The sequence below is a fragment of the Dendrobates tinctorius genome, unplaced genomic scaffold (assembly GCF_039654945.1).
Source record: "Dendrobates tinctorius isolate UK_male_01 unplaced genomic scaffold, ASM3965494v1 ptg000013l, whole genome shotgun sequence".
Taxonomy (NCBI): domain Eukaryota; kingdom Metazoa; phylum Chordata; class Amphibia; order Anura; family Dendrobatidae; genus Dendrobates; species Dendrobates tinctorius.
In genome coordinates this window covers 4,336,587-4,359,661 of record NW_027361681.1, presented here as the reverse complement: position 1 = coordinate 4,359,661, position 23,075 = coordinate 4,336,587, and the positions used below count along the sequence as shown (strand labels likewise).

The 23,075-nt window shown below is 47.4% G+C and overlaps 1 protein-coding gene and 1 long non-coding RNA gene across 4 annotated transcripts in view; one reads left to right on the top strand and one right to left on the bottom strand.

Annotated features, from left to right (window-relative positions):
* The window catches only part of PNPLA7 (patatin like domain 7, lysophospholipase), a 339,713-nt gene that overhangs the window by 38,214 nt on the left and 278,424 nt on the right, over positions 1-23,075 (bottom strand). For all 3 annotated transcript variants that reach the window (XM_073558322.1, XM_073558321.1, XM_073558323.1), the window contains 6 exons: positions 21,507-21,620; positions 19,398-19,473; positions 14,740-14,889; positions 8,206-8,269; positions 7,490-7,658; positions 244-426 (listed from right to left, as the gene is read on the bottom strand). In XM_073558322.1, the coding sequence (XP_073414423.1) occupies positions 244-426; positions 7,490-7,658; positions 8,206-8,269; positions 14,740-14,889; positions 19,398-19,473; positions 21,507-21,620 (756 nt within the window). The remainder of the gene's footprint in view (positions 1-243; positions 427-7,489; positions 7,659-8,205; positions 8,270-14,739; positions 14,890-19,397; positions 19,474-21,506; positions 21,621-23,075) is intronic.
* LOC141068773 (uncharacterized) overlaps positions 1-23,075 on the top strand; it is a 37,337-nt gene that overhangs the window by 8,817 nt on the left and 5,445 nt on the right. Inside the window, exon 2 of the long non-coding RNA XR_012226496.1 lies at positions 21,913-22,032. This is a non-coding gene — a long non-coding RNA (uncharacterized lncRNA). The remainder of the gene's footprint in view (positions 1-21,912; positions 22,033-23,075) is intronic.

The window sequence follows — 23,075 nt, the reverse complement described above, 5'->3', positions numbered from 1 at the left end:
TCAAAATGGCGTACATGGTTTACTAATTTGGCTTACAATCAAATATGCGCTTTTTCCCCACACCAAAAAAGTCAGAAACCCTTTGAAAGAGATGCAGAATTGAAAACACCATAAACCTTTAAATCATTAATCCACACAACCACCATAGGAGGAATACACTTTCCCACCACTTCTTACCATCACACATCCACTGTTGGAAGGTCCAAGCAAACAATCATAAAAGTTTGCATGAAAAGTTCTTACCAGCTTTGGCAGACTTCTCTTGGAGAAAACTCTGTGAGGACAACAGAGGTGCAGATGACCTGAACACCAGCTCCTCATATTAAGCCACTCTACAGTGCGGGACGGTGGGGGGCCATCCTCTTTATGGAGGAGAATCAACTGTTTTTGAGCCCGGACGGCTGTGTTCTCCAACATTTTTTCAAGCTTATATACATAAGGAAAAAAAAAAGTAAAATTAAGTAATGCGTTTCACTAGAATGAGAGTCTCTTATTTTAATTGTCAATTATGAGAAAACAAGTAGATATCTCTTACAGAGACCCCAAAATGCTGGAAGGTATTCTCTCATATATCCATTTTCACTTCCATCTTCACAGTCTGGGCCATGCTTATTAGGGGTACAATGTGATGGTCTTTAAACGGTTAATTTAATTTGTACAAGTCTGTGACTGAATACAATTTGTCCTAATATACACCCCCGCCTCCCTCAGCACTGAGCCTTGCTAGACACGCAGCATATCTGGCTCTGAGAAGCTGAGCTCTCCGCTGATTACATGTGGTCTGTGCACGTCTGGGCAGGATCTTCCATAAAGTGGAAATCAAACCAATATTTCACTTAGAAATGGCCAAGGACATTCATTCTATACCCGGCAGATAAAGTACCGATATAAAACGGCTGACTTGTCACAACGGCTACTATGGAGCCGCATGTATCAACACACCATCCTGCCGTGTCATGGAAGAAATATTAATTTACTGAGAATTATATCTGTATATGTGGGCTGAGCGTCTGGCTAGATGTATATTTGTGCGGATGTTTGGGGAGAGCCTTGAGACTGTGCACACAGCGTTTTTTTAGCGGATTTGCCAATAAATCCACTATAAAAACGCTAAAAATAAGCTTCCCATTCATTTCTATGCATTTTTCAATTTTTGTGCATATTGATGCGTTTTTACTGCGAAAAAACCGCTTCGCAGTAAAAACCGAAGCATGCTCATTAATTTTGCGGATTTTTCCGCATTTCTGGCTATTTCTATGGGTCTGGAACCACGCGGAAAAAAACGCATAAAAAACGCGCGTTTTTTGCGCAAAAACCACGCAGAAAACGAGCGGAAGACGCGCAGAAAAAAAAACGTGCGGTTTCTGGGAAGGGAGTCCGGTTTTTAAGCAGAAACATGGATTTTTGTGAGTACTCACCGTAAAATCCTTTTCTCCGAGACGCTCATTGGGGGACACAGAGACTGTGGGTGTGTGCTTCTGCCGTCTGGAGGCTGACACTAAGTATACAAAAAAAGAGTTAGCTCCTCCTCCGCCGCATACACCCTCGCCCCCAGACCGGGCGTAACTCAGTTTAGTGCATAAGCAGTAGGAGAACGCGCCTTAAACTCAGGCAAGAAATTATATGTCTGAAAAAGGGGCCACCCTAAACCCTACACAAGGATTTGTATAACTCAAAAATAAGTAAATGCCAACTGGCTAATAGGGTGGGTGCTGTGTCCCCCAATGAGCGTCTCGGAGAAAAGGATTTTACGGTGAGTACTCACAAAAATCCATGTTTCTCCTTCGTCTCATTGGGGGACACAGAGACTGTGGGACGTTCTAAAGCAGTCCTCTGGGCGGGATCTTAGCTCACCCAATCCATGCTAATTTGCGCCCCTGATTAGAGGTGCGCAACTGCTGCCTGGAGAATCTTTCTTCCCAGGCTTGCATCCGAGGATGCCTGGGTATGTACGTTATAATGTTTGACAAACGTATGCAAACTGGACCAGGTAGCTGCTTTGCACACCTGTTCCGCTGAAGCTTGGTGTCGCAGTGCCCATGAGGCACCCACTGCTCGAGCCGAGTGTGCCTTGATCCCTGCCGGAACCGGCGTGCCACTGATTTCATAAGATTCTTGGATCGTCAGGCGAACCCATCTGGCCAAAGTCGCTTTGGACGCAGCGAGCCCCTTCCGCCGCCCTTCTGGAATCACGAATAGAGAGTCTGTCTGGCGGAATGGTGCTGTCCTTGTCACATACCTCCTAAGCGCTCTTACCAGATCCAGGGTGTGCAATGCCTTTTCTACCCTGTGCACCGGTGCCGGGCAAAACGAGGGTAAGACAATGTCTTCGTTGATATGGAACGCAGACACAACCTTCGGCAAGAAGGGAGGAGCTGGCCTTAAAACTACCTTATCTTTATAAAAGGTTAGGAACGGCGGTTTACAAGATAAGGCCGCCAATTCCGAAACCCGCCTAATAGACGTTATAGCAACCAGAAAAACGACCTTTCTGGACAGGTAAGGTAAGGAGACTTCTTGCAATGGTTCGAAAGGAGCCTCCTGAAGGGCTCTGAGCACCAAGTTCAGGTCCCATGATTCCGTCGGCGCCTTATAGGGGGGTACTAAATGTGCGACCCCCTGCATAAACGTCCTAACCTGCCAGACGGAAGCGACCTTTCGTTGGAAAAGCACCGACAGGGCCGAGATTTGCGTTCTGAGCGAACTCTGAGCCAATCCTGCGTCCAGCCCTGCCTGCAGAAAAGCCAGTACATTGGGGATCGAAAAAACTAGAGGAGCCACTCCGCGATCCCTACACCAACGGAAAAAAACTTCCCAAGTCCGGTGATATACTTTCGCCGAGGAAGGCTTCCGGGCACTCGCCATCGTGGCCGCTACATCGCGCCTGAATCCTGCCTGTGTTAACAGCCAAGATTCAATGGCCACACCGTCAAACACAGGGCCCCTAAGTTCGGATGGCAGATCGGCCCCTGGGACAGTAAGTCCGGCCGATCTGGGAGACGCCAAGGTACGTCCACCACTAGTTGAACCAGATCTGCATACCAGGCCCGCCGGGGCCAGTCTGGGGCCACCAGAATTGCTGGAACCTTCTATCTCCTTATTTTTCTGATGACTCTTGGGAGCAGAGGCAGCGGGGGAAATAAGTACGGGAGACGAAACTGTCTCCACGGAAGCACCAGAGCGTCTGCTGCGATTGCCTGCGGGTCGAGGGATCGAGCGACAAACCTTTGTACTTTGGCGTTCTCTCTGGATGCCATAAGGTCCACGTCTGGTGTCCCCCACCGTTGGCAGATCTGTTGAAAGACCTCGGGATGCAGGGACCATTCCCCTGCCGTGACCCCCTGTCGGCTGAGAAAATCTGCCGCCCAGTTTTCGACTCCCGGAATGTGCACTGCTGAAATTACCACGTGGTTCTTCTCTGCCCAACGCAGTACCAGCCCAACCTCGCGCATGGCTGCCTGGCTGCGCGTGCCCCCTTGATGGTTGACATATGCTACTGCTGTAGCATTGTCCGACTGAATGCGCACCGGCCGGTGTCTCAGCAACCGCTGAAAATGTTGCAGGGCCAATCGTATTGCCCGTATCTCCAGAATGTTGATCGGGAGATTTATCTCCCGAATGGACCACCTCCCCTGGGCTGTGTGACTCTGGAAAACTGCTCCTCAACCATGCAGGCTTGCATCGGTCGTCACCACCAACCACTGTTCCGGGGGAAAAGGTTTCCCCTGGACCAGAGACGAGTCGCGAGTCCACCATTGGAGTGATCGCCGGACCGGCGGAAGCAACTTGCACTGATGATTGAGAGACAGCAGCCCCCGGTCCCATGCTGACAAGAGCACATGCTGAAGCGGACGGAGATGGAACAGGGCAAACGGGATTGCCTCCATCGCCGCCACCATTCTGCCCAACACACTCATGCCGTACCTGATGGATCTGGTGCCTGGCTGTAGAAGGTTCCGTACCCAGTGCTTGATCCTTCGCGCCTTGTCCTGAGGGAGGATCACCAGCCCCCGGGAGGTGTCGAAAACCATGCCTAGGAATACGATTCTCTGGGCTGGAACCAAGGACGATTTGTTTCGATTGATCAACCAGCCTAGACGGGCCAGGGTATCCAGAGTGATACTGACATTCCTCTGGCACGCTTGAAACGACGGACCCTTTACCAAAAGGTCGTCCAGGTACGGTAGTACCGTTATGCCCCGTGCATGCAGGATGGCCATAACCACCGCCATTATCTTCGTAAAGACTCTGGGGGCAGTGGCCAAACCGAAGGGCAGAGCCACAAATTGGAAATGTCGCCCTCCGATCGCAAAACGCACGAACCTCTGGTGTGGAGGAAATATCGGAATGTGTAGATATGCATCCTGCACATCGATCGAGGCCAGGAATTCCCCTGGATCCATGGCTGCAATGACCGAGCGGAGGGACTCCATCCGGAACCGCCTGACCCTGATGAATCCGTTCAGGATCTTTAAATCCAGTACCGGCCTCACAGTCCCGTCTTTTTTGGGGACCGAAAACAGGTTGGAGTAAAAACCCTGCGTCTCTTCGCCTTGCGGCACTGGGACAATGACCCCTTTGCGCTGAAGCGTCATTATGGCCTGTAACAAACCTTCCGCCTGCGATTCTGTCCCAGAAAGTCGGGAACGGAAGAATCGATGTGGCGGGAGTCCGACAAACTATCTTGTACCCGGACGATATCAATTCCGCCACCCAAGTGTCGCGTGCCACTGCGACCCAAACGTGGCTGAACCCTAGTAGGCGTCCGCTCACTCTGTCGTCCGTAGGTACGAAGCGCCTCGAGTCATTTTGCCGGAGGCTTTTGGGATCTGGCCCCCCTCGCCCTGGGCAAACGGCCTCGGCCTCTACCCAGCGGATTGGCTCTGTAAGAGGTTTGCCTTTCCCTACTCTGGCCATTGTTTGCGGAGGAGGATGCCCTGGCCGAAGTCCCCCCCCAGGGGCTACGAAAAGGCCGAAAACGCCTCTGCGTTTGCCTGAATGCCGGGCAACTCCTCTGCTGCGGGAGGAAACTACTTCTCCCCCCTGTGGCTTCTGAGATAAGCTTCTCAAGCTTCTCACCGAACAACCGATTGCCCTGGAAAGGCAATGAGGTTAAGGATTTTTTAGAGATAGAATCCGCTTTCCACAACCTCAGCCATAATGCTCGCCTAATGGCGATAGCATTTGCTGCTGCCACAGCCGAACACTCGGCCGCGTCCAGTGAGGTGCTGATGAGATACTCACTCGCTCCTGATATCTGATTTGCAACTTCCAAGACCTCCGCGGGCAGATCCCTGTCTTGGAGGGCCTTATGCAGAGCGTCCGCCCATGAAACCATGGCCTTAGCCACCCAAGTTGCCGCAAAGGAGGGGGCCAGAGCCGATCCTGCTGCCTCATACACTGAGCGGGCAAGCCCCTCTAGGAGGCGATCAGTTGGGTCCTTGATGGAAGAAACACTGGGTATCGACAATAGCGACCTTGATGCTAATCGTGATACCGGTGGGTCCACTACTGGCGACTCCACCCATCCTTTATGGAGCTCAGGAGGAAACGGATACTTTGCTTGCAGCGCTTTTTGCATTGCAAAACGCTTATCCGGGTGTTCTCTATGTTTTTGGACTAGATCCTCAAACTCCGGATGCGTGGCAAACCTTCTATGTGGTCGCCTGGTTTTCTTGAAGGAGACCTTATGACCTGAGACCGTGGACACATCGTCCTCGATCTCTAATGTCTGATTGACTGCCTCAATGAGGCTGTCCACCGAGTCTTGGTACCCCAGACTTTCTAGATTCCAGGCATCCTCCTCCTCACCCTCATCCTGATCGCTCCCTGAGCTCAGCGATGGGGAACGAGATGCCCTAATACCCGCCGCCGAAGCCCCGGAGGGCCCGGCCGACGGGGAACGAGCTCTTTTGCCATGAGCTTGTCTGGAACTGGAGCGGCCTCTAACGATCGGAGGGTCCTGAGACGTGGACGAGCTGTCTTCCGCTGGCAGACCACCATCCTTGTCCCTGCCCGGGCCTCGAAGGGATTCAATTGCCCTTGTAAGGGACAACATAGAATCTGATAAAGATACCACCCATTCCGGGGGGTCCTGACCTCTGGGCTCTGAAACAGTGGGAGGCTCCTGGGCACGCTCCGACTCGCAGGCTTCACAAAATTTAACCGCCTGCGCCTTTGGCAGCCTGACCCCACAGGAAACGCAAACAGCGTATAGGAAAGAGTGAGCTTTCCCTTTGCCAGACATATTGCCCAAGCTTGAAGGTAGGGCAGAAGGAGGAGGGTAACCCCTTCCCTGAGTACCAGTGCGGCTCTCGAAACGGGGTTGCACTCACCCACAGGTAACGTTCCACTCCTGTCGAACGACCGCGGAAATGCGAGGGGGGAGGGGGGTCGGGAGTCTCCGCTCCGGTACTGTATGCGCCCCCGCTCTCCACCCCCTGGGCTGAGCCGTACCGGAAGTTAGTGGGCGGGTCTTCCGGCTACCACCGGAAGTCGGCGGGCGGAGCCTCGCGCGATACCCACGGACTTCCTCATGCAGCGGGGGCCGCGGCCGCCGCCGGGGCTTCCGGCTGCACTCCGGCGTGCGGCGTTACTCGCCGGGGGCAGCACCGGGTACCTGCGGTGCCAGGAGAGAGGCGGACCTCCCCATTGATCAAAGGTGAGCAGGGCCTTCCACTCACCCATAGGTACGCCGTGGGGGCTCTCTTGGGGTGCTCTCAACTCCATCCCCGGCAGGGAGGGGGAGGATTCTGGAATGGGGACGAAACATCAATCCCTCAGCTCACCTGCGCCTCCAACTCAACCCCTGGACTCACTACCTAGGGGAGGAAGGGGCCTCAATTAATCGCGTTGCAGGAGAGGAACAACGTGGAGGGTCGCTCACACGTGCTCGCCCGTTGAAGTTATGGGGAAACCGAATCCTCTTATCAGGATGCGTTGCCACCTCTTTACAAAATAAAAAAGAAAAATGGTAGTCTGGGGAAAAGTCCCAGATGTGTCCCTCGGTGCGGGAGAGAAACACGTGGAGGGTTACTCACACGTGGTCGCCAGTTGATGATTTGGGGAGATCGGACCCTCTCTATAGGATCCGTCGCCCCTGTCATATCTTCATAGAAAAGAAAGCAAAAAAAAAAAATCTAGTCTGGAGCTCCAGACTGCGTGTGCCTCCATCAGACACTAAGCAAAAAACTGAGTTACGCCCGGTCTGGGGGCGAGGGTGTATGCGGCGGAGGAGGAGCTAACTCTTTTTTTGTATACTTAGTGTCAGCCTCCAGACGGCAGAAGCACACACCCACAGTCTCTGTGTCCCCCAATGAGACGAAGGAGAAATTTTCTGCTACGTGTGCACATAGCCTGAGGGTCAGACAGGAGTACACAATGTTTTGCCATTTCATTAATCTATATGACCAGTACCTTCACTTAAGAGTTCCCAGTATTTACCCATGAAGTTGGCAAGTTAAAAGTCCTGGCATATTTCTGCCCTTACCTCCCCAACAGTGGGCTCCTGCTCTCCCACCCCCACGATAAGGATGCAATCAGCTTGTCGAATACAGCGCTGGGTCCATGGCGTGAGATAATAGTCAGACTGATACAGGACAATTCGGTGGATGTCTTCTTGTTGGCCCAGCCAACTGGAAAGTCTGTACTCGTGGACACTGCCAAATATAAAACAAGAGACGATCACATGAAGACTATCGCTGGATGAAGCCATGTGGATGTGTCACAGCCGATCACAGGATGGGTGGACACTTAGTAGAAGCCAAAGGATTCCATTGCACATTATGGATGCATCTGCCAATGAAACGGGCTCTGATCCCAGCAGACGGGGCAGAGATTTCTCAATTCTCTATTCTTAGAGCAGAAGACAGCAAAGTCATACAGCCACACTGCTGACCACATGGGAGCAACAATAGTACAGCACAGGCCTTCTGTGCACCGGTAGGGTATTCAGTCCTCACTAAGGACTGATATTTGCCTTCCATGAGTGTATTTAGAGCAGTGGTTCCCAAACTCCAGTCCCTCGCGGACCCCAACAGTGTTACACATGTGAGAGAATTCCTCATGCCTTGATGATACTTCCATCACCTGTGAAATACTAAGGAAATCCTGAAAACATGACCTGTTGGGGGCTGTGAGGACTGGAGTTTGGGAAACACTAATTTAGAGGAATAGGTTGAGACACAAAATGACATCAGTACGGACCTGTCGAGAGCTGCCGAGCCCAGACGCTGCTTGATGTTGTCACTGGTGAGGAGCAAGGTGGGGCCTGAGGAAAGAAAACATCATCATACATCCAATTATATATACACTGATCTGTCCCTCTATAATATCCCGATCACTGCACCTAAGCAGTCAGGTTATGCCTGTTGCCCATCGTCTGTCCCCCCCCCCCAGGGAAGCAGCCACTTTGTGGCCTTGATCATTAGTGACAAGGAGGCAGCTTGGGGTCTTCATGCCCTTCTTACGAGTGATACTACATTTTATGAAGTTGCGAATAAAGTAGTTTCAGGGCGCTTCCTTCAGAGGATCCTTATCCCAATTTGGAGCTAGAGGGTTATATAGCCAAAGAACTAAGTATCTCTGATGTTGAATCAGATGATATTTTATTGGCTAGGTAAAATGCAAAATTTTATAAAAGACAATAAAAACATTAAAACATTTCTTGCTATAAAAAAAAAAAATCACAACGCGTTTCGGCCATGTAGGCCTTCATCAGGTTATCACTATATAAGAGGCTATATAACCCTCTTGCTCCAAATTGGGTTGAGGATCCTCTGAAGGAAGCGTCCTGAAACTTCTTTATTGTCAATATCACGTGTAGGAAAATTTCTCTCTCGAAGAGGAAAATTATCTCCATGCTATTACAGACGGGCAGCACACCAGTGGAAGGATCACCCTTGTTTGCAAACTTTTCCCAGTGTTGTGCCTCCATGCAAAACCACACCAGGTGAGCAAGTTTGAAGTTGTACTTTTCTCACCAAGCAGAATGGACTCATCTACTACGCTTAGATACCTCTCACTCTTTCTTCCCCGTCTTCCTCTCTTTCCCAGGACCTTATTCACACATTTTATGAAGTGTCAGACATCCTTTCTCATACTGTGGTCTCGTTTTTCTTTATTCCAGTCTTAAGGATTATTTGCTGAAGTGCAGCTCTAACAAGCCAACATAAAAGCAGAAGGCGGCTGGTACTAGAAGCAACAGTTGCGGTCAGCTCCTAGTTGAAGTATCTCTGATCCATCCAAATCCACAAAAAAATTAAGCAAGATCTGCTGATAAATGAGAATGGGGGAGGGGGGGGGGATTATCTCTGACCTACATTTCACCTGTACAATAGTCTCCAAGACTCACTGCATGACACATCTACTCCCTCCAGGGAAGCACAGCACGTGAGCATGGGGCACATTATTAATAAAAAGCTTTTTACAATATTAGGACGCTGAATGATGATCGTGTTGTGAAGGAGGAACAAACCACAGCTGCTCCACCTGGCAGTAGTGCTGCATGGAGAAAGCAGAAGGAGGCGGTGCAGCATTGTGTCAGGAGTAGGGAGACGTTGCAGGCGCCGTCTTGGTCACATTGGCTTGCACCCACATAATGAGTGTCTAGACTTAGTGCAAGTCTTACAGCTTCATTCATGTGATATTTCACCTTTCGAAAATTTGCAGATCAAGAAAAAAAAAAAACAAGATTGTTCTGATCATACACTAAAATCAACTCCATTCACCACAGCACCCGAAGTGCAGCCATGTCCTGGTCATGCTCTCCAGTGAACGACGTTTACTGCCCCCTCACCGAGCTAAATGTCAGAGATCTGTTGTCAGAATCTGGGGGGCTTTATACAGGGCAGGGCCATCTCCTGTGCCACACTATAGGATGTCTACACTATGACATGCAAAGGAAAAACAGCGTATGCACAACTTCAGAAGGTGCTCAAGTAGGGCCCCACACCATACATGAATAATAAAGACTAGGCGCTGGGCATGATCAGGCACATTTAAAGTGACTATGGTGTCACTTCTATTATCGCACTGAATGCGATTAACTACTATACTGCAGTCTGTTACTGATGAAGGCCAGTGAGGCCAAAACGTCTATTTTCTGGTTGCATAAAAAAATCCCAAAAAATATTCTAGCAGTTGAGTGCCGAGTTTTCTTTATTATACACTATGACATGCATCCTGGTAAAGATGGGATTACTTCTATAAATATTCTTGGAAAGGAAAAAAACTGCAGCATTAATAATATATGGAATCATAACTGGGCCACGGATACCTGCGACAACAAGGAAAGCGAGCGGCAAGAGGAGCCTTCATCTCTGGTCGTCAAACAGAATCAGGCACCAGCTGCGCAGTCTCTGTAGTCACACAGGACTCTTCTCTAGAGAACTTTCTGCCATATTTATCAATAAAACTGGGATGTTGAACATGGCCGAAATCAAGAAGCTACAACAAGAGCATCTGTCCCTAAAGTCATAAAATATGACTGTGCCTTGTTTTTCAGAAGACAAACATGAATTGCTGCAGTTAGAGTGCCATCAGCTCTTCGCAGACTGATGGCGTATTGACCTGCCCTCGTACTCTCTGCCACACATGCCAGTCATCTGCAGTTCTGCCAGTCTAATCAATAAACGTGTCTTGAGGGGTGCTCCGTGTATACGGCCAGTCTTGAGGGGTGCTCCGTGTATACGGCCAGTCTTGAGGGGTGCCCCGTGTATACGGCCAGTCTTGAGGGGTGCCCCGTGTATACGGCCAGTCTTGAGGGGTGCCCCGTGTATACGGCCAGTCTTGAGGGGTGCCCCGTGTATACGGCCAGTCTTGAGGGGTGCCCCGTGTATACGGCCAGTCTTGAGGGGTGCCCCGTGTATACGGCCAGTCTTGAGGGGTGCCCCGTGTATACGGCCAGTCTTGAGGGGTGCCCCGTGTATACGGCCAGTCTTGAGGGGTGCCCCGTGTATACGGCCAGTCTTGAGGGGTGCTCCGTGTATACGGCCAGTCCCGAGGGGTGCTCCGTGTATACGGCCAGTCTTGAGGGGTGCTCCGTGTATACGGCCGGTCTTGAGGGGTGCTCCCTGTATACGGCCGGTCTTGAGGGGTGCTCCCTGTATACAGCCGGTCTTGTGGGGTGCTCTGTGTATACAGCCAGTCTTGAGGGGTGCTCTGTGTATACGGCCGGTCTTCAGGGGTGATACAGGTATATGGCCGGTCTTGAGGGGTGATACAGGTATACGGCTGTCTTGTCTTGTGGGGCGAGTTGGGAAGAGCATCTGTAACACTAGCTATGATAGAAAAGTGTCATCACACGCAAAGCATCGCAGCCATGCTAGAAAGGTGTCCCTATGATACGCAGAGCATCGCAGCTATGATAGAAAGCTGTAACACAATATTAGACAAATGGTTTTAATGATGTGATTACAAGGGGCTTGTACAGAGTTAAAAAATAAATGTATCTGCCTTCTTCCAAAAACGTCACAATCCTTGTCTACAGTTGAATTGAAAGAAATCTGTACTAAGAGTTAGACCAGGGTTACTCCATGACTGAGGCAAACTCGGCTATGGCCAGATGACCAGTACTGCCTCTGCAGAAGATAAATGCCGATGACTTTTGTGTTATTTATGTGGTGCCCGTAGAGAGCGGTGCTATGACTGGAGAACACAAGTCCCATAATCAGCAGTCGTGGTAAAGTTTGGGCTGCAGGAGGTAAAGATACACTGCCTTTCCTGGGACCAGGTCTGTGTGACCGGAGTCTCCTTGGAAACTATGAACAATTGATAATCTACAGTATGTTATTATCATTCCTTATAAATCACTTACACGGAGGCAAAAAGCAAGTGGGCAGAGAGCTGAATCATCTGAATCATCAACATCAGGGAAGAGGATGACAAACACACAGTTTCAGAAATGGAAAAATGCAGCAAGAGACTGACCTCTCAGTTCAGGACCCTGTAGAAGACATTACTGGAGCGCACACACGACATGGACGGATTACTGAGGCTTCATTAAAACGGACTTTCATATCCCCTGAGCTTGGCACCAATCAACGCGTGGGAAAAAAAAGCCTTTACTTCAGACATAAATCTGCTCCGTATCATTACTTTCAAGGAAGATCTTTAGCTCCCTGGAATATCTGCCAACTGGTCTAACACCAGCAGGGCCAATCTGTAACACATTGAAAAAACGAGACATAGCGCTCCACTAAGCCCCATGTAAATATCACTGGTCTGCTGATCAAGTACTGGAAAATATAAAGGGGCAGGTGAGAACCATCTTCTGGTATGTCACAGATCCAGTGTATCACTGCGCTACAGCAAGAGTTCACCGGAGTTCATCAGCTCCAATGCTGTCACTTACGGCATCGCTACGTGAGAATTATCTCACGCAGCGGTGCCGCAAGTGAGAGCACCGGAGCTGATCAGCTGATGTACTCCGGTGAACTCTTGCGGCGACTCAGACACACTGCGGGAGCGATCACCTCCTGTCAGTGGCCGGGTAGAGCAGTCAAATCTCGCAATGTGACTTTTCTACACGTGAGATCGTCGTGAGACACTCGTTATTAAAAGGACTATGGCGGACAGGGAGTACATGTTGGTTTATTATTGTTGATTGCTTGCAGGAGACGCGGGCGTCGGCGATTAGGTGTTGGGCGAGTATGTATTGTGTATATGAATATGTACATTTTTTTTTTTTACAATTGAACAGTCGCCGGATGAAGGGACAACTCTCCCATCATCGGCTCACGCTGTCACTGTTATATGTGACAGCAGACATAGCCGGATAGGAGTAGTGGTCCCATCAGATGATGCCTGGGTACACACACACAGACACCAGCAGACAGATGCACACACACAAACCCGCAGACAGATGCACACACACAAACCCACAGGCAGATGCATACAAACACGCAGACAGACGCAGACACCCGCAGACAGACAGACATATACACACATATTCTGCGCCCACACACTCTTCCTCCTTCTGACATCATTTGCTCTCTGCAGCGTTTTTAGCACGCAAATCCGCATCAAATCTGTAAACCTTTTTTACACCTGCGGTTTGGCTGTGGATTTGACTGACTCAACGTAAGTCAATGGGTGCAGAAACGCTGCAGATCCGCAAAAGGAATTGACATGCTGCAGAAAATAAAATGCTGGGAATAAGGATGGAATTTTCCGCAGCATGTGCACACCAATTCTGGATTCCCATTGATTAACATTTTCTTTAGCAATCCTTTGCGGATTTGGTGAAATTCCGCACAGAAAAAACGAGTATCGGCAACAAATCCGCAACGTGTGCACATAGCCTCAATGATGCTCACTAGGACGACGGCTTTGCTTATTTAACTCCCCTGTAAACATGCACACTCTGATTGGTTGAGGGTGCTTGTGTTTTCAAAAGGGAAGAGTGTCCCCTCCACACTTCTGCCAATACTCTACTCCCCTGACATCACCTGAGAGTCAAGAAGCCTAAATACACATTATAAAGGTCGGCAAAATCTGCTGATTTAGACAGCAACTACCAACTTTAACCCCATCGGTATGGGGACATTTACATTAGTGACTGGGTGCTTAGATTTTTAGTAACAGAAACCTGTGAGCATGGCCAAAGGTCTGGCATTTTCTCTGGAAATGATTGTCCTAAGGTGAGCTGTCATCAATACTGTAAAAATTTATTTATGACAAGCAGAGGGATCTTGCGCCCCAGAGGAGTACTGATGTAAACCAATCTGTTAGAAAAGCAAGGATATTTGGATATTTACATCGCTCACAAGTTTCCAACATCTTTTGAGCCAAGATGGTCACACACAATGGAAGATGGACAAATAAACAGGATGGGAATTTTCAATCATAATTCCCAGGGTGGTGAGCCGTGTGTAGATTATTATATATATATATATATATATATAACAAGAAAATAGAGCAGCGCAAAAATACAGAAGAGAGTCCAGGTGCAGAGCTCCCACAGGCATGTACCAAATCTTTATGATGCAAAAAATCCAAAAAGCAGGAACAGCACACCGGTTTTTCAGGGTTAAATAAGAGCTATTTAACCCATAAGTGCAATGTTTCGGTTCAAGTGGTGGTCACTGCTTGAAAAAGGTTCACCACTTGAACCGAAACGTCGCAATTATGGGCCAAATAAACAGCTCTCATTTAACCCTGAAAAACCGGTGTGCTGTTCTTGCTTTTTGGAGATAGATATATATATATATATATATATATATATATATATATATATATATATATATATATATATATATATATATATATATATACACACATACACACACACATACACATGTATATACATATACACTCCTCAAGATGAAAGCAGCACAGCACACCAAAAGAAATCCAGCCAAAGTGCTAATTATTAGCCCATCTGGCTAGTTGCCCATACAACGACGTTTCGGTCCTGGGAGTTGTGGACCTTTCTTGAGAGAGGTCCACAACTCCCCAGACCGAAACGTCGCTGTATGGGCAACTAGCCAGATGGGCTAATAAATAGCACTTTGACTGGATTTCTTTTGGTGTGCTGCTTTCATCTTGAGGACTATTTTTGAGGTTTGGAATATGCCCGGAAGGCTTACACCCGCATTGTCTGTTCAATTTTTGTGCTGCTTTTTCCCTTTTTTCATATTATATATACATATACACACATACATACACACACATGGAAACTGCACTATAATAGTCAGCTGGGGTAGGGATGGACATTCACTCTGGGCAGGGATGACTCACCTACAGCGCTGAGTGCATGCTTCAGCTCCAGGGTGAAAGCTGTAAGAGGAACGTCCTCTGACACCGGTAATATGGCTACCGTGGAAAGGTTACTGGACGGATTCCCAGAATCCCATTTGCTGCCGGTAGTGTGAAGGCCAAGACCGTGACCTGCGGACAAGGTAAAAAAGAAAACAAAACACAATGGGGGTCAAAACATTAAGTGTTGTGACGTGGATGCCGACCGATAAGATGTCTTCCCTCCTTTCTAGTTGGTTCTGAATATACTTAAACAAGGGGGCACAGAAATATCTAATCCTTCCATTAGCAGCTGTGGTTTTACCCGCTGGTCCCATAACACTAAGGTTTTGGCAGTTCAACAGCTGCCGCAGCTGGGGGTCTAGCTGCTGGAAAACAGAGTGCAGAAAGACCCCTGTGTGGATGGAGCAGGTAGATAACCCCTGGGGTAATAAAGCTCAGTGAACGGGTGCTCTGTGATGTGTTCCCTGTACATGTCAATGATCCCGATGTATGCGCCTTGTCATCGGTGCCATCATTCCCCAAATCAGAAAATTGTGGAACATAGCAAGACCTGTGCTCAAATATTGTCACCCACAGATGTGTATTTTATTGTGCATCTGTAGAAAGTGCGCATACAGAGCATCCATGTGTCACTTTCATAAATGTGGGAGGAAATGGAAATGCTGTGGTGCAGCAGGAAGAAGGGGAACATTACATAACACTGCACATGATGGGATGATGGCAGGAGACATCAGCCATCAGTAATAGGAATGCAGGGGTCCATGTATACGTATGTGATAAGGCTTATCCTGGAAGTGGTGCAGGCAGAGAAGCTCAGGTGCTGATGGGGTTAAAACTTTAGGAGGACGTATCTGAGAACTAAATCTAGATTTATGAAGCGGTAGATACTGGCAGCCGAATCCTTTACAAAATGCTGAAATTATGCAACATGTTTATTGTGGAAACCAGCGAGTCTTCCATCTTGAAAAGACTCAGCGACAGCTGGGGGTCCGGTCTGTGCCGCGGGGCTCGCTCTTTATACCTTGCTGCCTGCTGGGAATACTTTCAATCAGATACGTCTACGCTTTTGTTAAAGCAAAAAAGAGGGAAAAAAAAAAAAAAAAGATTCTGAAAAAAATAAATAAATAATACAATCGAGCTGCGGCTCATACAATTTTCAAGTGAAATGGAATCTGCCCCTTAGCAGGTCAACGGGAAAGATGTGTGGGGATTTACGTGACTGTGATTGATGAGACAGGGAAGTGCTGATTCACGATATAGCCAACACTTCCAGAGCCACGGCGCGTGGACGCTTCATTAACAAGCCACAGATAGAGGAGATAATTAGGCTGAACTTGGACTCACGCGTAATTATACAAACAGCGATTTGGGTAACGAGTCTGCGCAGCTTTCAGGGGCTAATATGTAGTATTTGTCAGTGGATATAATAACCATCTTCTTAGATTTGGGAGGACCAGAGCTCTGACAATCATACCCAGAATTAAGCAGCAATGTATATTGCAGGTCTGACAACCATGTGAATATCCCATCAACTTAACATGCAGCCATTGTTCCATCAGTGCCCGGTACACAGAGACCTCTGGAGACAACGCACATCAGTCAGGAGGAAGAAAACCACTCAAGGTGTATGATTGGGGTTATAGTTACGAAGCATAAAAAGAGGACATAAATCCGCAGTTGAGATTTACCAGGAGATTTACTGAAACTAAACGCCCCAGGCTTAAGTGAAATACTGGACGCGCCCTGTACCAGGTTTAGAAAAATAAAATAGATTTGGCTTAAAGTGCAACTAATTGCGAAAAATATTGTCCTAAAGTACAGGTCAGTTCACACTGACAGATTTCTGCAAGTGATTCTGAGATTTCTTTAAATGCCATTCTACATGGATAGATGCAAGCTGTAATATGATGGCGCAAGTGCTCTTGGCTGCACATTTCCAAGCTCTATGGGGCGCTGTCGAAAACTTATCTTTTAGACCGCTGCTAAAGAAGCTGGGCACAGCATCTGGTGTGGAGGACTACAAGACATTGCCCCTATTAATCGCAGTGCATGCTCGCTGCAGGGATATTCAACTAGCCACTGAACCAGGGAGCTGCCCCATAACAGGCAGGATCATCCACGCCACCAAGCTCCACATTTGCCAACGATGCACAAGCACCTATGCCACAGGTTGCCGCCACGTGGCGCAACGCTCTTGGAGCAATAATCTGCAGGTAAGAGCCACTTCCCTCCTAGCGGAGAAGGTTTATGTTCAGCTGGGACAGATGACTCACCGCATCGTAACCAAGGAAACATCCAAAGCAAGCAAATATAGTTACTGACCTAGCAGCGGGAGCAGGTGATGAGGAGAAGCTGCTGCCGGCAGGACAAAAACCCAGCATTAAATATAATAGGGCTCAAGAGCCGCCATGTAAAGTCACAGTGCGCTGCAGGGGTTGTGTCACCGACAACCTCTCCATTATCCATCCAAGCGCTGACACCTCAGGTGAACTAATCACAACTTTATTACCAAAAAGACTTTTGTCAAATGCAATAAAAAAGGAATCTCAAGAGTCAGAGCAACTCTCCACTGTAAGTGATCCTGATAAGAGAGGATGTGTGATGATCAGGACCACATGTCTCAACTATGAGTAGTCCTCACATATAGAATATGTATGATGATCAGGACCACATGTCTCAACTATGAGCAGTCCTCATATAGAGGATGTGTGAAGATCAGGACCACACATCTCAATAAGCGGTCTTTACATATACAGGATGTATGATGATCAGGACAACATGTCTCATCTATGAGTAGTCCTAACATATAGAATGTGTGTGATGATCAGGACCACATGTCTCAACTATGAGCAGTCCTCAAATAGAGGATGTGTGAAGATCAGGACCACACGTCTCATCTATCAGACGTCCCACATATAAAGGATGTGTGATGATCTGGACCACACATCTCAATAAGTGGTCTTCACATATACAGGATGTATGATTATCAGGACAACAGGTCTCATGTATGAGTAGTACTAACAAACAGAGGATGTATGATGATCAGGACCACATGTCTCAACTATGAGTAGTCCTCATATAGAGGATGTGTGAAGATCAAGACCACACGTCTCATCTATCAGACATCCCACATATAAAGGATGTGTGATGATCAGGACCACACGTCTCAATAAGCAGTCTTCACATATAGAGGATGTGTGATGATCAGGACCACATGTCTCAACTATGAGTAGTCCTCACATATGGAGGATGTGTGATGATCAGGACCACACGTCTCAACTATGAGTAGTCCTCACATATAGAATATGTATGATGATCAGGACCACATGTCTCAACTATGAGCAGTCCTCATATAGAGGATGTGTGAAGATCAGGACCACACGGCTCATCTATGAGTAGTCCTAACATATAGAATATGTATGATGATCAGGACCACATGTCTCAACTATGAGCAGTCCCAAGCGGTCTTCACATATACAGGATGTATGATGATCAGGACAACATGTCTCATCTATGAGTAGTCCTAACATATAGAATATGTGTGATGATCGTGACCACATGTCTCAACTATGAGCAGTCCTCATATAGAGGATGTGTGAAGATCAGGACCACACGTCTCATCTATCAGACGTCCCACATATAAAGGATGTGTGATGATCAGGACCACACATCTCAATAAGCGGTCTTCACACATACAGGATGTATGATTATCAGGACAACATGTCTCATCTATGAGTAGTCCTAACATATAGAGGATGTGTGATGATCAGGACCACATGTCTCAACTATGAACAGTCCTCACATAGAGGATGTGTGAAGATCAGGACCACACGGCTCATCTATCAGAGGTCCCACATATAAAGGATGTGTGATGATCAGGACCACACATCTCAATAAGCAGTCTTCACATATACAGGATGTATGATGATCAGGACAACATGTCTCATCTATGAGAAGTCATAACATATAGAGGATGTGTGATGATCAGGACCACAAGTCTCATCTATGAGCAGTCCTCATATAGAGGATGTGTGAACATCAGGACCACACGTCTCATCTATCAGAGGTTCCACATATAAACGATGTGTGATGATCAGGACCACACGTCTCATCTATGAGTGGTCTTCATATAGAGGATGTGTGAAGATCAGGACCACACATCTCATCTATCAGAGGTCCCACATAGAGAGGATGTGTGATGATCAGAGAGCCTAGTGTTGGCCCATACTATTACATAAACTATTTCCTCTGTCATTTAGCTGCTGTGCAATGAAAGTCTGCAGTTTTGGGTGATCATAGCCTCTTATCAAAGGTCCCTTCTTTTGATTTTCACAGTCCCAGAATTGAAGAACAATCAGAATATGTTCGTAAAGACAGAAAGCTCCTTCGACAATCTCCGGCGCTGGATATCACAGGGACAGATCACAGCTCAGCGTCCATTACCAATATTACAGGGCTGCAGATCAGAAAAGCAATCACTCACAGCTCCCCTCTCACTGTCTCAGCCATGCTCCCCTATCTGTACACATGGTGATAATGAGTAATTGATCTATGAGGAGCTGGCCATCCGCCACATCCCTAAATACGTCAATTCAACCAACAGCCAAGAATAAAGCCAGCCAAGTGCTGATTCTCACCTGTAAGGGGTCCGTTGACTTGCTGTAAGCTGCCAAGGATCTTCTCTCCGAGTAGATGGATAAGTCGGGTCACCACCTGAATAGAGAAAAATCTGTGAATTAATTTCTGCCAGACTTGGCAAATTCCATATTCACCATCAATCTGCTGGTAATTGCGTGGTGTAAAAAGGGCAAATATTGATTTTCATTGCATTTCAGTAATTGGGTTTCATCTGAATTATCTCTCACTGTTACTAAGCCCTTCCTGAAAGGATTTACTACAGCTCAGGTCACATTAACCCCCAAGTACCAGGGAAATTTTATGCATTGCCATATTTTTGGAGAAATTTAGAAGACATGTAACGGTTTAATATAATTACTAAAACCCACTAGTAATACCTGCTGGTCGGAGCCTGTTTGAACTACGTCTGAGAGTATAGATGAATGGTCTGCTCACTTTCTCTACAGATATCAGTTATATTGTTGTAAGTTATATGACCTTGAGAAGAAAACTGACAACAGCAGAGTGTGATGCATAAATCTATGGACGGTCCATGTAGCTGGAAAATGACAAGTCAGCTGCTAATTATTCAGCAAGACTTCATTCCTCTACTATGTGCTAGATGTGACACCATGGAGTCAACCACCACAACCTCGTTGTACATCAGACCAATGCCTTTCCCCCATAACTGTCCTCTCCAAAATCACTTTAGAAGATTGCTCATCTCCTCTCCAAATCACACCTCACCACTTATGCACTTAACCCCATCCCAAACCCATCTCTTCAACCTATCACTAACTTCTGGTACTTTCCCTTCTGCTTTCAAACATACCACAATCAACCCACCCTCAAAAAGCAATCCCTTGACCCGACCGCTATGTCCAGCTATCGACCCAAATCGCTGCTCCTATTCGCTTCCAAACTCCTTGAGCAGCACGTCCACGCCAAACTTTCCTCCCACCTCTCATCTAACTTGCACTTCCGACAATCTACAATCTAGCTTCTGTCCCCATTATTCTACTGAAACTGCCCTTACCAAAATTACTAGTGACCTACTTACAGCCAAAGAAAACAGACCATTCTCTATACTCCTTCTACACCTGTACTCCACCTTTCAAACAGTTGACCACTCCCTCTTACTACAGATCCTTTCTTCCTTTGGCGTCAAAGATCTTGCCCTATCCTGGATCTCCTCACACCTTTCCAATCTGCATATTAAGCGGCTCCCACTCCCACACTACCTCCTCATCTTGCCCTCTCTGTGGCAAGGCTCTGTCCTAGGATCCATACTCTTATCCATCTATACCCTTGGCCTGGGACAACTCAAAGTCCCATGGCTTCCAGTACCATCTAAATGATGATCACACTTAGACACTCTGGGATTCTGGACAGCCAAGAGGTAGATCTATTAGCCATATCCTCCTCCTCCATCTCCTCTCGCTTCCTGAAGCTAAATGAGGACAAACTTGAACTCATCTTTCCTCCATCTCAAGTATCTTCCCTACTTGATCAATCTATCACAATGACAACATGCTTTCTCCTGTACCGGACTACAGAGTAACCCTTAACTCTGCCCTGTCTTTCAAACCGCACATCCAAGCTTGTACCACTTCCAACTCAAAAATACTTCCAGAATCTGTCCTTTCCTCAACCCTAAACTTACTAAAATGCTTCTGCATGCCCTCAACATCTCCCGCCTTGACTACTGCAACATCCTCCTCTATGGCCTACCTGCTAACACTCTCACACCTCTCCAGTCCATCCTTATGTATTTTGTATGTAACTCCTTCTCATATACAGCACCATGGAATCAATGGTTCTATATAAATAAATAAGTTGGTGAGTATCTAAATGTGCAAGTTCCAGGACACCCATACAAATTAGATTAAAGAGATGCAGGTGCCGCCACCTGCCTCTCTTCCACCAATGTATAACATGGCCCCATTTCCATTGTTTTTGATGTGAAGTTGCTTGTTTTATACTCCTACCTGATGTGGGAGACGAGACCTGCATGTGTCATACATTTATGGTGCACCCTGTGGAAATGCTTAAAAATATACAATATGGGAATACCACATTATCACAGAGCCATGTGATAGTTGTAGCTACAAAGGCCATGTGTTATGTACCTGGGGATACTTGCGTTTGATGGAGGTCAGCGCGCCCTCAGGTAGCTTGGCAAGTTCAGAGTCTCGTACGGCATGCACAGTCGTGGCTCTGGGTTGGTGCGTTAAGGCTTCCACCTGAATTCACAATGAGAAGACCTAGTATGGGTAATTTAGTTTTACATTTTTTTTTTCCAACTCAAACAATGAGATACTCATGTTGCAAAAAATAAAATGAATTTAATAATTTAAGAGAACGGATATTAAGTAAACAGCTGCAATTACAACTCATGCCTACTGACACTAATCACCAAAAACTATCCAGGTAATGCAATGTATTCCAACCTTGATGTGATATAACAAAATCTTCTAAAGCTTTGTTTGCTTTGTGTGTCATTCATTAGAATTTTCCAAATTTCTGCTTTAATAGAAATCATTAAAGGAGCAGAACACCCATACTGATCCCGTGGATACAGGCGAGAGTCGGCTCCAGGACACTGCTGGGACCTGAACGTCATGATGCAAAGACGGAGCGCGACAACAATGCCAGGTATAACTTATATCTAGGCTTCCTGGATTCAGATAGAATATATTTCTCTCCTTAATAATGTGCCCATATGAGCAAAACAAACATGCCTTCAAGTTTCCCAGATTGTTGGTAAAATAGCCACTGGAGGAAGAAAATCAAAATAATTTAGGTGATATATGCAGTTTATTAGAGAAGACCTTTGTAATTACGTTTTGGTGGTTGGAAGCGAAGATTCAATCTATTGGGATAAGACCCGGATCCTATCCACCTGCTGGGGAGAAGCGATTTATCACAAGAGGAGGAGGATGTTTCCATCACGGTGAGTATGGCATTGTTGCATTAAGAAATAAATCACGCACTAAAGGTAAATCTTTGAGGACTCCTGTACACGTAGTGGTTTGTGCCAAAAACAACAAACCCTTTACTGCAGTTTCCATTGTTTTTTTGGAGAAGTATAGGGTTAGCACTATTTTTTTCACAGTAATTAACAGGGAAAATACACCTTTCTGGCCACAATGGACAATGGCAGGAGCACTGGATGCTTGGATGTGATGAAAGGAAATTCAAGTACTCATAGTGCCAACAGAATTGCTGATGAAGAGCCAACACCCACTCAAAAAAGAGCATGATAATCAGGACAGTTCTAGGACATACAAGCCTAGTATGCACCGCAGGTAAATGCAGACTTATCTCGTGGGAGTGAGAATGGCAGGACAAGGCTTCTTCTAAAGGTTTTATCCTGGAGGGCGTGGCTATGCTGTGAGAGGGAGAGGACGCCGGCAAGGAGAGCTCCTCATCATCCTGTCGGATCCTGGACCCCTTCCTGGTAGCTTACCTACAGCTGGCTGGACCCCCTTAGACGTCGGGACCCCCTGGGTACCCCGCGGCAGGTCGGGAGGCAACTTCTGATAGGGGGCGGCGGGGGAGACAGGAGCGGACGGCTGGTTCCCCACAAGGAGGTGGCCATCTTGGGCGCGCAGCTCAGCTACTGAGAGCTGCAGCGTCGGCTTACTTTGCTGCACCGGGCAGTGAAGAAACCGGCTGACAATCTGAGGGAGCGCACG